Consider the following 18,125-nt stretch of genomic DNA (forward strand, 5'->3'; position numbering starts at 1 on the left):
CTCCCTCAACCTGGAGCTAGGCCAGTGGGTTTTCAACCTGTGGTCCGGGGACCACCGGTCGTCCTTGAGGGGATTACCAGGTGGTCCCTTAGCTAAATGATGGAGAGTTGGTACCCAAATGGACCCTTATAAGATCTTTAACTCTAAAATGAAACCAAATGGACCATAACGGGTCTCAGAGTTAAATTAGCATTGATTTTACAATATAAATTGGGGGTCCCAGAGATAGAAATGCCATTAAATGGGGGTCCGTAGACTACTGCATGTCAAACTGTGGGTCCTTGAAATTAAACGGGTTAAAAATCACTGCTAGAGCCGTAAAAATCTTCTCTTATGGGGGTCCCTGGCACAACATTTAGTGTCAATTATTGTCAATTAGTGTCAATTTGGGGGTCCTTGAGATGAAAACGTTTGGGAACCACTGGCCCAATAATGCATATCAAACTCGGGGTCCTTGAAATGAAAAGGTTTTAGAATCACTGCTATAGTTAAACCATTTTGAGCGGGAACCCTTTTTGGTGGTTACATACATTATGTTATAATTTAAATAGCAGATCTACAAGTACTTGTAGGTCTGCTATTTTTGAAAAATCGTTAAAATGTGCCTCAAATCTTTCAGAAAATTGTCATGATTTAGAAAACTTTTTTTTTTTTTTGACGTCAGGCCTGAATGGTTTAAAGCCTTCACAATGCGGAGAGATCAAATGTATATATATATGTATATATATATATATATATATACATACATGTATGACTGGATGTGATTTATTACGGTACATTTACACTTGGGCTTCTCTATGTTGGACAAAATAAATCATGTTGAAATGTTTCTGGCAAACATTAGTAGTGATGTTCAGTGGGTGGAAAAAGTACTCAATTGTTTTACTTAAGTAAAAGTACCAACACTGCGGAATTGAAAATGTACTTTAGTAAAAGTACAAAAGTATCGGCATCAAAATGTACTTAAAGTACTAAAAGTAAAAGTACTCATATTGCAGAATGTCCCACTTCACATGTTCAAAATGTGTACAAAGTCTATTGAAAATAGCCGATCTACAAGCTCACACATTGTGAGCTTGTAGATCGGCTATTTTCAAATGGCCAAAATGTATAGGGTTGAAGTGGTTAATGTATGTTTTCTAATAAAAATTAAAATCGCCAAACTAACTAGTAACTAAAGTTTTCAAATAACTGTAGTGAAGTAAAAGTACAAACTTTGGCTCTGAGATGTAGTGGAGTAGAAGTACAAGTACTGGAAATTGGAAATACTCAAGTAAAGTACAAATACCTCAAAATTGTACTTAAGTACAGTACTTAAGTAAAAGTACTTAGTTACTTTCCACCACTGGTTATGTGAGTGAAATTACCATACGGTACGTGTGATATTGTATCAGCTGTTCATTTCTTTCTCTCCGTGTGTGAATCCACCTCCTCCTCACACAGGAGTGCTGCTGTGTGAGTTGCGGTAGATTTGCATTCTTTTGGTGGTGTTTGTTCAGGCCTATAGGTTGAATGTAATGAATTGGTCATGCTGTGTCACATGTCTCCTGTTTGAGTGGGTCGGTGATGAAGAATGAAGACAACGATGTTGCATAACGTCTCTCTCCTGTTCAGCGGTCTGCTCGGATATGAACACTTACATAACCAGGAAGAAGAACTCGCACAACAACGGCTTTATTTACTTCTTTAACAATTTAACCCTATAGCAGCCTCCCTATTGTGGCCCAGAAATAGCAAATGTGGTTGGTAGCTAGCACGTTGCAGCGCCTTCATATCATGTGTGGATCGAACAACAGGAGGGGGTCCCAGTATGGAGCCCTAATTGGGAATCTGGTCAACTATGTATCTATTTTGTAATTACATTTTTTATCAAGATTTCATACAGCAACTGCAGGTGTACCAATGAACAATACAATAATTATGATTCTAAATATTTAGAAAAACACTCATATTGAAGAAAGTGTCGTAGATACGTTTTTGGAACCAGCTATAGCTCTGTCTCTGCGCAACAATGAAGTTGCCAGTGGCGGTCCATCCATCCACCCACCGCTTTGGGCCCAAAAAAACATTATCTTGAAAACTGCTGTCTGTCTGGGGCATTCTGAGAACCCATTGTCAAAAGATAAAGGGAAAAAAGTGCCCGCTTTAGTCTGTCTCGAGAGACTAGACTGGGGTGACATGGAATCTTATGTGCACCTTCATGTTCCCCAGAGAATGGCTCCTGCTTTTAGACTAACATTTTCAATGGCATAAAGGATGTATGAAAATCTAATGAGTAGATTGCCATGAAACTTAATGGTGGTTTAAGTAAGTTATATTGTTTTGTTATATATGTAGTGGGTGGCTGTGGCTGTCGTCCACTATATGTAGTGGGTGGCTGTCGTCCAATGATCCCTGGGTCGGCGGTTCGAATCCCGGCTCCTCCTGTCCACATGTCGAAGTGTCCTTGGGCAAGACACTGAACCCTACATTGCCTCCAATGAGTCGGTCGGTGTGCGCTCGCCACCATTGGTGTGTGAATGTGGGAAGTGAGGACGCTGGGGTCGACTGTTTGCCGCTTCACCTCCCAATGTATGAATGAATGAACCGTTGTAAAGCGCTTTGACACTTGGAAAAGCGCCATAAAAAATGCAATTCATTATACACACAAAATGAGCAGGCAAAATTGCCACTTAAATATAAAGATAGATAAAACTGGTATCCTGAACTCTTTACTAAAGAGCTGGAGAGACAGGGAGACCCTTAAATAAGACTTTAATGTTTTAACAAACAATACACGGATGAAAACGACTGATTTGTTAGCAACTGTGCAAACGAATCCGCCGCTGCAGAAAGTGAGCGTGTTGCTGTTATTTAGTCTGACCCAAAGCACTGCCTCTCCTGTCTGCACATAACCCAATTTTAAAGTCTATTTTAAACCTCAAATCTTCTAGTTGAGAAAACCTAATGAATTTAGGATTCATTTGATGTACAAACTCAACATGTTCTTTTTTTACATTTAACCCATTTTGGGCGGGAACCCCTTTTGATGTTAGCATTATGTTATGCTTTAGCTATTGAAAAATAGCAGATCTACAAGCTCATAGCGCGCCACCGAGTGGCGCGCTACGAGCTTGTAGGTCTGCTATTTTCGAAAAATCGAAGAACGACTGACATAGAAACATAGCTTTTTCAGAAAACTCTCAGGATGTAGAAGACATTTTTAGAATGTCAAAATGGGATAATAATGTTTTAAAAAAGAAATATTTGGACATAATGTTTGTTTAATGTGTATAACTAGTGTGTCTGTTCTCCTATAGGTACACACATTCCGGGGGCCACACTGGTGTGAATATTGTGCCAACTTCATGTGGGGCCTAATTGCCCAGGGTGTCCGTTGTTCAGGTAAGACATCTTATTAAAAACCCACCCCTGAATATCGTCCATTGTTCTGTTAACTTTGTTTCATTTGTATACACATGCTACGTTTCCCAGTGGCTGCACTCTTAGATATCGAAGTTATTAAACTGTTAAGCTGGCAGCATACTTCAAAAGAACCACCAGCAGCCTTGTGGGGCCTTGTGGTTAGAGTGTGTCTGACAAGCCCTGAGATTCCGTGGTTGGGCCCGGGTTCCATCACCGACGGAGTCATACCAAGGACTTTGGATTGGGGGTAATTCCCTGCGACATACTACATTAGCGTCATGTCCAGGGGGTGTACTTGTACCTAAAGCTGCCTCACGCTACGGAAACACGAGATAGGCTGCTGACCTATGGGCCACATGGCTCAGGAACTATTGGTTCCCTAGGCTAGGCTACTGTACTGTACACTCCTTATTGATTGCCAAAACAGAACAAGTTAGTTCTCTAAACTATTTTATATTCGATGTTGCTCTGCTTTGAGTGCTGAATGTTGCCAGCTGCATACATACAGTGCTGGAATTGTCATTTTGCCACCTGAATCTGATTGCGGAAATACATGAATATATAAAGAATCAAAAGAAGCTTGTATTTCTCTCCAATCGCACGCGATGCTCGCATTGGCATCTCCACATGTGATATTAGGCCCAGTTAGACAATCTTGAAGGTGTGAAAACTGATGATGCATCTTCCAGAAGGTTCAATTGGTTTGTTTGTTTTCGCCGCACTTATGTCATTTTGTTCTTAAGACCTCGCCAGACTTCAGCAAGAAGTATGCTGCAACCTTTAAGTGTCATTATTGTAGTTAATACACAAGCTCACATCTTGCATAGTAAAGGTTTAACTTCTTTGTCCTGGTAATCTCTTTCCTACTCGGTCTGCCTTTGCTTACAACACCCAGCTAGCACGACTCTGTGCCATGCTAGGAATTCACAATATTGTCACGCATAATTCACCCCATTAATATTCAGACAGTTTGTCATTTGTCTGTGGCATCTCCCGGTCACTGTCCAGAACACAGGGTTATTTAACAAAAGAGTCAAACTAACACTATGGATATGACTGTCAAACGTTATATTTTGGTTAAAACAAAAGGTTTATATTCTGGTAGTAATCATTGCTATAGAGTATTTGCTATTGAGTGTTTGTTCAGTCAGCTCTTTGGTAAACAGAACATTGATTTTCAGGTGTGTTTCCACTTGCCAGTTTCCTCCTATCAGGAGAGAGTTCCCATTAATCAGCTTATTATTTTTGAGTGGTGTAAACCACTCCTACAACTGGCTTTGTTAGTCTGTGCAGAAAAAATGAGCATGGTTGCTACGGTCACCCAGTTCACCCGGGTGTGATTTCATTACGTCAGAGCTGATTCCATTACGTCAGAGCTGATCAGGCTATATAATACCTTACACCACTCAGTTCACACGGGTGTGATTCTTTGTATAGTGTTCCAGTTCCACTTTTTTCTGCTTTTGTATTTATTTCACCTCTTCCAGTTTATCTTCCTATATCCTGTATGAGTTCTCTTCTGATTGGGCGAAATCAGTATCCCCGTATGAAAATATATTTTCTGTATTTATTAAAGATAAATGAAAGAAGTTCAAAATAAATAAATAAGATGGGGAGACCCGTTATTGAACATACAGTCCATGGCAATGATTGCTATAGGAATAGCTTCAACTGGCGACGGTGGCTCAGCGGTAGAGTGGCTGGATGTTCCCGGTTCGAACCCGGGCTCCCCCAGAGTTAGTGTCTAAGTCAGTGGTTCCCAAACTTTTTCATGTCAAGGACCCCCAAATTGACACTGATGAGCCCGCGGACCCCCATTTGAAAAATATATGCCAGGGACCCCCATAAGAGAAGATTTTGACGGCTCTAGCAGTGATTCTCAACCCGTTCAATTTCAAGGACCCCAATTTAATGTCATTTCTATCTCTGGGACCCCCGATTTATATTGTAAAATCAATGTTAATGTAACTCTGTGAGTGTACAAATCCATTTGGTTCCATTTGTACACTCTCAGAGTTACAGACCCATAAGGGACCATTTAGCTGGGTACCCCCTGGAACTCCCTCAAGGACCCCTGGGGGTCCCCAGACCCCACTTTGGGAACCACTTGTCTACAGTAAGTGTCCTTGAGCAAGACTCTGAACCCCTAATTGCTCCGGATGAGCAGGTTGGTGCCTTGCATGGTTTCCTCCGCCATCGGTGTGTGAATGTGTGTGTGAATGGGTGAATGTACAATTATGCACACTCTACGTAAAGCGCCTTGGATAAAGGCGCTATATAAATGCACCATTTAACTTATTTCTTTACACTCACAAGGATTACTTTACCAGTCCGGATGTTGCTGTGAACTTAACCAAAATGACACCTCTGTGGGAAAACCCAGCGAAACAAAGACTTGCTGCATGACCAGACTTGAGGCTATACCGTGGTTTATTTAGCGCTGCTTAGCTCATTGCTGTGAACGTCGAAATGAAAGAAAAACAAACTTCTGCACGTCTTTAGCCTCACGTTTCACTTTTCAACTGGGCGCTCGGCAGAGGAACGCCAAACTGTGTCAACAGCCCCGCATACTTAACGGGGCCCTGTACGTGATTTATCCCAATCCATACACAATACTTGGTTTGTTTGTAATCTCTCTCTAGTTTTGACACTTTGTGGGTGTATAGCTGTCACTATAATCATATGTTGTCAAAAATGTCACCTGCGGTAGTTTGTTACGTTGATTCACAGATTATATTTTAACCCATTTTGACCTGAGATCAGATTCTAAAAATGTCTTCTACATCCTGACAGTTTTCTGAAAAAGCTATGTTTTTATGTCAGTCGTTCTTCGCTTTTTCAAAAATAGCAGATCTACCGAGTGGCGCCACCAAGTGGCGCGCTACGAGCTTGTAGATCTGCTATTTTTCAATAGCTAAAGCATAACATAATGCTAACACCAAAAGTGGTTCCCGCCCAAAATGGGGTAAGTTGCGTAAGTTGGTTTCTGCCTGGTTCAAGCATTACTAAATCATACCTTGACTCAAGACCTTCTGAATTCAGTGTAATGGATATTCAATTGAAGGAGGAGGGCGCCCATCAGCAGACAAGCTGCTTTATGATAGTACAGTCAGTAGTACAGTATGTGCTGCAGCCATATAACACCGTGAAAATTAAGCATGTCTAGGAAATGATGTGGATCTCAAGGATCGCCATGGAAACGTTGTGGCTATAATGCGGACCTCAGACTTCATGTGACCAGCCGGTAACATCTATGACATGTCTAGGCGTCTATGACGTGACTCCAAAATGAAGGCGAGGTTTCAGCCTGACTTGAATTATTTAGTTATAAGAAAAAGTATGTATAGCCGCACACTCGTAGCTGCCAATGGCAAAATGACAGACAAGCTGCCTTCTTCAGGTTTCGTGCCCTGAAGAAGGCATGCTTGTCTGTCCGAAACGTTGGTCTCGTCTCGGTGTACACAATAAAACCATTTGACATTAACAGCTACGAGCGTGCAGCGGCTATACATTTTTGAGTGGTGCAACCACTCCAAGGAACAGCAATGTCTGTGACCTGTGACTCGTGTTAACCTATGTTTGTGTGTGACTCATGTGTGACTCATGAGTACCAGTAGGGGCGCTGTTGTGCCAGAAACAGAGACAGAGAGATAGTATTGCACTGTTGCCTGCTAATGAGAGAGAGAGAGAGAGGGGGGAATTTGCACCACTCGGTTCACACGGGTGTGATTTTTCTTATTAGTGTTTATCCTGTTGGCTGGAACCTCACATAGACCGGTGTGCTGTGCACCTTTTGATAACCGTGTTTGAATTATAGTTGTTTGAACATTTCAAAAAGCATGAAATGCGGGGAAATTTCTTTAGGTACTTCCGTGGCCTATACTGGCAGCATGCCTGCAAAGTATGGTGCCGATCAGTCCAGCGGTTTGCAAGATTCGCTCCGGACACACGAGACACACAGACCCTGTCATAGAGGCGGCTATGGCCTCTTGCAGAGAGCCATGCTGTATAGAAATAAAGACGTGAACGCATTGACATCGTACCGTTACCGTACGCCAGCCTAAAACCCAGTAAGGCAGTGGCTTTCAACCCTTTTCACATCAAGGCCCATCTTTTATTCAGCATTTGAGCCACAGACCACCATTTGATGACATTTAGCCTCTCAGACCCAAAACTAAAGAATATTTTGTTTTCGTCGTATAAGATTTTGTCCAACAATTCCATGCCTGTATTGATGTTGGTACCATTAGGAGAGATAGAAGGGGAAACGTTGATCAAAACAACAATTTTTTGACATTCTCTAATAGTCTAGACCTCTTGTAAATGAAGTAATGCAGGTGTTTAACAATAATGTAACTCTTGAGAGCGTAAAATGAAACCAAATGGACCCGTACGGGTCCATTTGGTTTCATTTTACGCTCTCTGGAGTTAAAGATCTAATAAGGGGTCCATTTGGTTACCGACTCTTCATCATTTAGATGCATGGGGGACCACCTGGAACCCCCTCAAGGACCACTGGGTGGTCCCAGGACCACTGGTTGAAAACCACTGCAGTAAGGGTATTATTTATAGGCGTGCTGCTAACCTATTGATTGATTGATTGATTGATTGATTGATTGATTGAAATATGTATTAACAGTTTGCAGAATTACAGTACATTTCAAGCACAAACTCAATACAAAGGCTGTTAACTGTGAGTGGACGACCCAATTAAGCATTACACTTGTTTACAAGAGGGTCCACCATGTTCAATTCATCAAAACATTTAGAGACGTACAAATAGACACTTCTATATAGACAAAGAACAGAACAGGAATTCATCATAATGGAGGTAAAAAGGGAAAAGAAACATATACAGTGAGGGAGAAAGGGGGGGGGGGGGGGGGGGGGGGGGGGGGGGGGGCGTTGGGGGGGATTCAGATTTTACGGAGGCCAGTTTCGAATTGCAGCAACCTATGGAAGCGTTAGCGGTGTGTCTAAGGATAGTAACGGCGTCAGATGGATTGGATTGCTATGTTGTGCTGTAAACAGGGTCAGCGTGGGGTTTCCTCTGGAGGTCACAAGACCCCGGCCTGTCTCATTAACGTACAGACACAGGGCCCTGACGTTGATGTGTTTATTGGTTGGCTTCCTCTTCCCAGACAGAGATGTGTGTTGTTCAGGCGTTAGCCATGCTGATAAGCCTCGGGCAAACACTGGTGTCATCAGACACCCCATGTGCCATGGGAAAAACAGGAGAGTGCTCTTTGTACTCGCTCTCTCTCGGTCTCGGTCTATTTCTCCTCTATTTCTCTCTCTCTATTTCTCCTCTATTTCTCTCTCTCTCTCTGTCCATTTCTCCTCCATTTCTCTCTATTTCTCTCTCTCTCTGTCCATTTCTCCTCCATTTCTCTCTCTCTCTATTTCTCTCTCTCTCTCTCTCTCTCTCTCTCTCTCTCTCTCTCTCTCTCTCTCTCTCTCTCTCTCTCTCTCTCTCTCTCTCTCTCTCTCTCTCTCTCTGTCTATTTCTTCTCCATTTCTCTCTCTATTTCTCTCTCTCTGTCTCTCTCTCTCTATTTCTCTCTCTATTTCTCCCTCTCTCTTCCGCTTTCCTTTTCTGTGGTCTCTACTCCTCCTTATCTCCACATACACACACACACGCACACACACACACACTCACACACACACACACACACACACACACACACACACACACACACACACACACACACACACACACACACACACACACACACACACACACACACACACAGTATCCCTCTTTCTCTCTGGCAGCAGGAGCTCAGAATCAGGTCCCCAGTCAGTCAGCGGTGGAGCGTTAATGTGGCGCTGCCTGCCTGGCCGTGTGACGAGGGATGAGACTTGCACAGTCACCTCCGTCGTGGTGTTCATTCAACTCTCTGAGTGTTAAATTAGTTTGTGAGGGGCGCTAGCATTGAAGACAAAAGTGTGCAAACACAAGCATTGAAGACAAAGGTGCGCAAATTGTGATTGGCCGGCGTGATTGGGTGGGAGATGTGCCATTGGTTGAGTGAGAGGATGTATGATGACGTATGATGATAAGAGCCCCCTCCTCACTTCACACGGGTGTGATTTTTATTTTTTTAAAGTTCAGTCAACATTACAGATTTGGCTGTGTGGCTGTCCTGTTTCCCATCGTGAGACAGAATCAATCCACCTGGATTATTATGTTGCTGTTTTTTTATGCCATGTTGATGAATTGAATACATAGGACCACAATGGAAAGAAGTCCCCATAGGACTTTTTCTTCTGTTATCTTTTTAGCGCTATTGTCTGACTGCACCTACATGGGTTGCTGTTGCTGTTTTACATTTGTGAAATTGTGACTAATAAAGTCAATCAATCAAAAAAGGGTGGCCACCTCCAGACAGACAGACAGACAGACAGACAGACAGACAGACAGACAGACAGACAGACAGACAGACAGAGACACACACACACACACACACACACACACACACACACGCACGTGCACACACACACATTCCTGAGGCGTCTCCCTCTTGTCTCTGTCAATGGTGCCACAAGCAGTCATTCTCTCATTCTCTCTGCCCAACGCCCCCTCCATGACTACAGCTACAATAGTGACACTCAGACCCCCCCTGTTGTCCTCTGTTGGCACACAGTGCACTGACTGACTGACTGACTGGAGGGAACATGGCAGCTTACACTGACTGAACCACTTGCTCTGTTGTCTGACGGGGCAGTTCATCTCCGACCCTGTCGAGCCCTTTGTCGCGGCTGTCAGAGGAACGTTTCACCTTCTTTTATTACTCCACCTCCTCAGAGGCAAGCCATCTGGACGGCCATTTCCTTGGGTTCACTGACCACTATGGGCCACATAAGTACTACCTATATACACAAATGATCTTTTTCCACAATGCTTTTTTATTTTATTTTTTAGAATGGAGGTCAATGGGGCTCTGAAACGTCATGACTCCAGATTTGGAGTCATTATGTTACCACACACACACAGACTCCACCTGCTCCTGAGATCCACATGATTTGATTTCAACATCTTCCCCATATAGAGCGTCGCAGTCCCGCCCCCTACCATGGCCTAGGAAATGAATCCCAATGCATTTTTCCCATAGACATTTCAAAAAGTATTTATTTAAAGACGGTTACGCCGCGGACAAAGCCAACTCCAGTCGTGACAACTCATGACAACAAACACAATATTTTGGACCAAACAAATAATTACAAAGAAGAAAAACAATTCTTCTTCAAAAATTGTGTTTGTTGTCATGATTTGTCACGACTCGAGTTGGCTTTGTCCGCGGCGTAAACGTCTTTAAATAAATACTTTCTGAAATGTCTATGAGGAAAATGAACGGAGAATAATTTCCTGGGCCATGGTAGGGGGCGGGACTGCGACGCTCTATTGGGTGCTCACTAGTCTCTCAAGACAATCACTCAAATTCAAGGAAAAGAGGGCGCTGTTTTTCCTTTTTCTTGTGATGGTGGGTTCTCAGATTGGGTCCTATAATGCTCACTATGTGGGACTGTTCCATTTCGGTCTACATGCGCTGACGTGTCTCGTGGACTGTGGATAGTTAAGATGTCTTACTGATGACATCATTGGTTCAAACAATTGGTGTAACAACAGGTGGATTCAATTACAGCATGCCAACTTCCCAGGAGGAGAAAGGCCGTAGTTAGCCATTAGCTTGGGATCCCCACCAATGATGTCATTGGTAGGCACATTCCTGAACTGTCCACATAGCCAGGGATAGCAGAGCGACTAGACAGAAAATGGTGCTATCTTAGAATGAGCAGCATTGTTGACTAGGTCTGCTATTTTTGAAAAATCGAAGAACGACTGACATAGAAACATAGCTTTTTCAGAAAACTGTCAGGATTTAGAAGATTTTTTTAGACGTTGTATTGAGTCTGACGCTTATCTCTCACTGCACACTTCCTACAGTAACCTCTTTGACTGCCACCTAGTGGCCATTGGAGGTAGTTAACTTCTGCCAACGGAAACTGCTGGATTGCTATACTAATTTGCATCCGGTCTCCCGGCCTCCCAGACTGAGAGAAGAAGAAAACGGCTAATGGTAGCATTAGCTCACAATGTTTATCTTTCGCCAGAAACTGTCGCTGATCGACATCGGATGTTTGGTCAAAACCACGGACAGGACAACGCTTGTAATTTCCGAGATAAACAGCCACAGGAGGTCCTACGTTTAATGGGACCCTACGATGGGATGCGCGCCCACGCAGTCCTGATGCTGGGGGTGACAAAGGCGTTGCCTAGCAACCCGGGACAGGACTTAAAAGTTGGTTTTTGGCGTAACCGTTTCATTATGTTGATATAAAGCGATCAAATACGGGATATGGCGTATTCGGCAGACAACAGAACGGGTCAATTAGACATACTGTATATATATATATATATTCAGCAGTGAATGAAGTAATTGTCCTTTTTTTTATTATTATTATTTTTTTGTAACTCATGTCATATTGTCTCTTTATTGTTTTGTTTTTTTGTTTTTTTAATGTTCTGTTTATGCATTTTTTGTTTTTTACAAATATAGAAGTAAATTGAGAAATACAAACAGAGTAACAAATACAAAAAACCTAAACACACATGACAACACACAAATTCCAAATCAAGACAACCAAAGAACATTCAAAACAAAACAAAATAAAAAGAATATATAAAAAAAAAAAACCCCACTCCAATATAGTAAGTAAATTTTATTTATAAAGCACTTTTCAAAACAAAGTTACAAAGTGCTGTACAGTAAAAACAACAATATAAACAAAATCAAGTTAAAACAAGGCACAAAGGAGCAAACACAACAAAGAATAAGAGCAGAAACACAAGTTGACAACAAAGATGGTCAAAATAAAAAAGTTCACAAGATAAAATGTAACCTAAATAAGTGAGTTTTCAACAAGACTTTGAAACCCTCGACAGACTCTGCATTTTTAATTAAAAAGGGTAGGGCGTTCCACAGTGTGGGAGCAACTACTGCAAAGGCCCTGCATGTCCCCCTTGGTTTTCAGCTTTGTCACAGGGATATTCAGGAGGCCTTTGTTAGAGGACCTGAGAGGTCTTACATTTGGTTTTGCCACCAGTAAGTCGGTGATATAAACTGGGGCTAGGCCATGTAGTGCTTTATACGTTGTTAAAAGGATTTTAAAATTGATTCTGGATTTGATAGGGAGCCTCAATATAGTCAATATAGTCAATATACAAAGCAGTTCATGGTCACAAACAACATCCAGACAAGACAGGTTGGCAACAGCTATTCAGGTTCAATCGGGGGTTCAAGTGTAAGGCGGTCAACATGAGATAGAAAAGGCTGCCATGCTTTACTGAATTTGGAGATTGAGCCACGCAATGTGTATTTAATTTTTTCCAATTTAAAAAATATAGTATGTCAGATAAGTAATTGTCCTTCTTCCCCCCCCCCCCCCCCCCCCCCACCCCCTCTGTCCCTCTCTCTCTCACATGCTCTCGTATCCCAGACTGTGGGCTGAACGTACACAAGCAGTGCTCCAAGCTGGTTCCCAGCGACTGCCAGCCGGACCTGCGCAGGATCAAGAAGGTGTTCAGCTGTGACCTCACCACGCTGGTCAAGGCCCACAACACCACGCGGCCCATGGTGGTGGACATGTGTGTCCGAGAGATCGAGCTGAGAGGTAACGTACCACTCGTCCTAACTCGTCCTAACTCAGAACATAACCCCCCCTCCGCTTCCTTTTCCCCCTACAGTGTTTGTAATTTTGTCAGGTTGAAACCTAGCCTCGGAAAACCCAGACGTTTTTATTTCCGGGGAGAGAAAAAAAAGTCTGGGGTCGAGTCCACTTCAATGCGGCATACAGTAGCGCAAACGTCGCTCACTTTCTGCTGATTTCTGATCGTCTGCACCTTTGTTAAATTGACGTACACACGTACACACACACACACTCCTCTCTCTCTCTGTCGCTCTAATTAATTAGTCTCATGTCGCGCAGCTGCGTGTAGTTTCTCCCGGCGGATCCTGCCGGGAGCTGCCTATGCCATAGAAAGCATAGGTGTGTTCCAGTCTAGGTGAAACCTGACTTATGAACGCTCATGAAATGTAAGCGTTCGACTTTAATGTGATTTATTTTTCTTTCTTCCATGCCCGGGTTTATAGCGATTTTTCAGCTACCTTTGGAAAAATCACAGAATATTTTGCTTCGCTCCATTCCGTGCACGGGCTGCTCTCAAATGATGCACACATATATCGTAGAATCGGGAAAAGAATCATGGTATATACGTGTCAAACCGCTTGAAAGATACAAGCTGTGATTGAGAGCTTGCTCCACGTCCAGGTGTCCATTGGAATGCATTATAGTGGAGTTTTCAAACCAGAATTATAAAACGGGTCGTTTCGTGACATTGGCAGCCCCTCACCCATGTGCATGCACGTTTCTGTTGTAGCCAACGTGCCCAAAATCACACCAACCACAGCAAGCCGCCTTTGTTTTAAATGGTCCCCCCATTAGCAAGTCGGCAAAACCGGTTTCACCTATCGGCCGCGCGCCCGTCTGTCCAGTGGGGGGGGGGGGACGACGACGACTACAACTTAAAACATAACGTAAAATGTACAATTATTATTAGGGGCAGAATTGGGAAGGACAGGGTCATGTGTTATGTATTCACTGAAGGGGGCGCTAGAGGAAAGGTCATGGGGTCAGCAAACCAGTAGCAATCAGCAGCAGTCAGTAGGGTTCATGCTCCAGGAAGCATGAATGTACTCGGTGAGTTTCATGACAAATGGTCTGCATTTCTAGAGCACCTTGATAGCTTTTTGACCCCAATCTTTCCCCATTTTTCCTCCTAATTTAGTCGTTAGTCGCCAATTCTCGATTTCCCCCACACTCATGTGTAATCAGCCAGTGACTGCAAAGCGCTATAGTTGGTCATAGGGGATGAATATGCATCCTGACAATCCCGTAGGAGTCTCTATTGTAGTGACAGAGATCTCCTTCTGCCACTAGTGAAGTTGAAAAGATCTTTGCGTGCATGTGCATGTGTGTGTGTCCTGATTGAGTTAGACTTAGCGCAAAAGCCACTATTGTTCATTGATTTGTCTCTAGAGAAACATTCAACCTTTTATTAGGCCCGTTTGCACAAAATAGGGTCAGGAGAGGAATAACAACGAAAAAAGACAGCTTTCCAATTTTTCCCACATGTAGGTCTGAAATCAGAAGGACTCTACCGTGTGTCTGGATTCTCGGAGCACATAGAGGACGTGAGGCTGGCGTTCGATCGAGGTGTGTGTGACCTTTTTCTTGTCTTTGCTACAGTATCCATGTCTTGACAACGGGGGACAAAATGTGTGATCTTTCCTGATTCTTTTCTTTTCGTATAGTCCTTTTTGTAAATCAACATACACTTAACCCATTTTGGGCGGGAACCCCTTTTGGTGTTTCAAGCATTCTGTTATACTTTAGCTATTGAAAAATAGCAGATCTACAAGCTCATAGCGCGCCACCGAGTGGCGCGCTATGAGCTTGTAGGTCTGCTATTTTTGAAAAATCGTAAAAATGCGGCCCAAATCTTTGAATAGGTATATATTCTTTCAGAGCGAACGTTTTGACTAAATGGGTTAAAATTACACTGCGGCTCTGTTGTTTTTCTCTCAACAGAAGGTGAAAAGGCTGATATCAGTGTTGTTTTTCTCTCAACAGAAGGTGAAAAGGCTGATATCAGTGTTGTCTTTCTATCAACAGAAGGTGAAAAGGCTGATATCAGTGTTGTTTTTCTCTCAACAGAAGGTGAAAAGGCTGATATCAGTGTTGTTTTTCTCTCAACAGAAGGTGAAAAGGCTGATATCAGTGCCGATGCCTACGCAGACATCAACATCATCGCCGGAGCTTTGAAGCTCTACTTGAGAGACCTGCCGATTCCAGTCATTACATTTGACTTGTACTCCAAATTCATTCAAGCTGCAAGTAAGAGCTCGTCAGCTGTGCAACATTATTATTAGTGCCTATAGAGCGTCGCAGTCCCGCCCCCTACCCTGGACCAGGAAATGATTCTCCGTTCATTTTCCTCATAGACATTTCAGAAAGTATTTATTTAAAGACGTTTACGCCGCGGACAAAGCCAACTCGAGTCGTGACAAATCATGACAACAAACATAATTTTTTGGGGCCGAACAAATAATTAGAAAGAAGAAAAAAACGGCAGGTTACAACACTTTTTTTGTTGTTTTTCTTCTTTGTAATTATTTGTTTGGTCCAAAATATTGTTTGTGTTGTCATGAGTTGTCACGAGTTGGCTTTGTCCGCGGTGTAACCGTCTTTAAATAAATACTTTTTTAAATGTCTATGGGAAAAATGCATTGGGATTCATTTCCTGGTCCATGGTAGGGGGCGGGACTGCGACGCTCTATAGTGGTGTAGCAGTGTCTCTGTCTGGATCCACATGAGTTTCTACTGGCCTGGCACTAAACTCTATCGGAGCTTTCTCGCCTGTGCCCCCCTCTCAGCTTTCCTATTGGATGACAGGGGAGCCTGTGCCCCCCTCTCAGCTTTCCTATTGGATGACAGGGGAGACTGTGCCCCCCTCTCAGCTTTCCTATTGGATGACAGGGGAGCCTGTGCCCCCCTCTCAGCTTTCCAATTGGATGACAGGGGAGACTGTGCCCCCCTCTCAGCTTTCCTATTGGATGACAGGGGAGCCTGTGCCCCCCCTCTCAGCTTTCCTATTGGATGAGAGGGGAGCCTGTGCCCCCCTCTCAGCTTTCCTATTGGATGAGAGGGGAGCCTGTGCTTCGGCCCTCTCACTCACTTTATTCATTTTTAATGAGACAAAACTTATATAAGAAAACGAAAAGAAGAATGCCGTGCTATGTTGTTAACCTGTTAAAGCCGGGAAATCTGTGTCATTTTGTCACTTTTGCTATTCAAAAATGATGAGAATTTGACATAAATATTTATAACTCAAATCTTTGCTTCTTGGGGGGGGGGGGGGGGGGGGGGGGGGTTCTTGAATTAATAATAATAATAAATAATTTTGGGGGTCCTTTTGGGGGTCCTTTCCTGTTTTTCAGAAAACTTTCAGGATTTAGAAGAGATTTTTGTAGAACCTGGTCTCACAGCTTATATTGGGTTAACAGGAGATTGTACACAGAAACAAAATGAAATGTGATTAGATGAGATGGACTGAGTGGAGGTGACCTCTGACCTGTACGGTGCGTCTTCTTCTTCTTTGTAGAACATCCAAACGCTGACTCCAGACTGGAGGCCATCCATGACAGTTTACTGCAGCTGCCTCCGGCACACTACGAGACCCTACGGTACCTCATGGCTCATCTCAAGAGGTCAGTGAAAAATGACCGTTTGTAAGGCTCTAAATGGTCAAGCACCTTCCTACCTACACGACTGCCTGCCTAGATAATGTCCCAAACCGCCCCCCTCCCTCAGGTCCTCCACTACTGCTGGCTAGCTCGAAGCAGCTTTTTGCTTCTACGGGCCGACGGCGTAGAACAAACTCCCACTATACCTTCGACAGGCAGCCTCTGTAGACACTTTTAAAGCACAGCTCAAGACCTACTTCTACACTCTTGCTTTTAGTTGAGTTGAGTTGTAGTATTCATGTCCTCACTGTATTGCCTTATTCCACTGCTAATATTTTAATGTTGTTTTATGCCTTTGCTTTTCTTTTCCTCTCGATTGCTCTGTAAAGCTCTTTGAGCTGCATTTCATGTTATGAAAGGTGCTATACAAATAGTTGTATTATTATTGTTATTATTATTATTATTATTATTAGTTCATGGGGAGAAGTCATTGGCAAAAAAGTTAACACAATTATTTTGTAGATTTGTATTTTTTTACTCTAATAATCACTTTCAATAATCAGTTGCAATGATTTTCAGTTGTTATGTCTAATTTTGTGAAATCGCCTGATGTAGTGTTGAAAAGATGCATAATAGTCATAATAGTCACAACAAAAATGCTTAATTCTTTCCCCACCTTGTATGGCTTAGGATAATTAATAATATATATTTTGTATTTCTTTTTATCCCCCCCCCCAACCCCTCCCCCCGTCAGGGTGACAATGTTTGAAAAAGACAATTTAATGAATTCGGAGAACCTGGGCATTGTGTTCGGACCGACGTTAATGCAGCCGCCGGAGCAGAACGCGCTGCTCACCCTCAACGACATGCGTCAACAGAAGCTGGTGGTGCAGCTCCTGGTGGAGCACGAGGACGTCTTGTTCTGAGGACGGACGAGAGAGACGAGGACGAGACGAGGACGCCAAGGACAGTTATTTATTCTGTAGTACGAGAGGAAATCGAAGCCAAACGCCCACCGTGCACCACCTGAGTCTGACGAGAGGTGGTCAGTGTTGTTGTGTCTATTCATTCGAGGTTGAAGTTGGAACTTGAATGCCTGTTTTTCTCGCATGAGCTGTTTTGTCGTCGGAGTTGGCTAAATGTTGACGTTTAGTTCCCCATGTCGTTACTGTACATTCAGAGTTTTTCTACACACTCTCTCTACGGTCAAGACCATCATTTTTGTTTTTATTTTTGTTTTATGCTATAGTCACGGGACAGCTCTAATATTTATAACTGCAGTACTTGCCAGTGCTGTTCATTTAAAAACTTGGAATTTAGAATTTGCCACTAACTAACCAGGTATGTGTGACAGACATGACAAATAGCTGTGTGACATCTACTTCTGGGAAGAACATCGTCACTGTCGGGAGG

General features: G+C 43.1%; 1 protein-coding gene across 1 annotated transcript in view; it reads left to right on the forward strand.

Moving 5' to 3' along the window:
* chn2 (chimerin 2) overlaps window positions 1-17,641 on the forward strand; it is a 75,273-nt gene extending 57,632 nt beyond the window's left edge. The window contains exons 5-10 of the mRNA XM_079503617.1: window positions 3,300-3,384; window positions 12,907-13,080; window positions 14,605-14,682; window positions 15,226-15,363; window positions 16,631-16,736; window positions 17,467-17,641. Of these exons, the coding sequence (XP_079359743.1) occupies window positions 3,300-3,384; window positions 12,907-13,080; window positions 14,605-14,682; window positions 15,226-15,363; window positions 16,631-16,736; window positions 17,467-17,638 (753 nt within the window). The 3' untranslated portion in view covers window positions 17,639-17,641. The remainder of the gene's footprint in view (window positions 1-3,299; window positions 3,385-12,906; window positions 13,081-14,604; window positions 14,683-15,225; window positions 15,364-16,630; window positions 16,737-17,466) is intronic.
* The last annotated feature ends 484 nt before the right edge of the window (window positions 17,642-18,125 follow it).

This window comes from Electrona antarctica, assembly GCF_951216825.1.
Source record: "Electrona antarctica genome assembly, chromosome: 6".
Taxonomy (NCBI): Eukaryota; Metazoa; Chordata; class Actinopteri; order Myctophiformes; family Myctophidae; genus Electrona; species Electrona antarctica.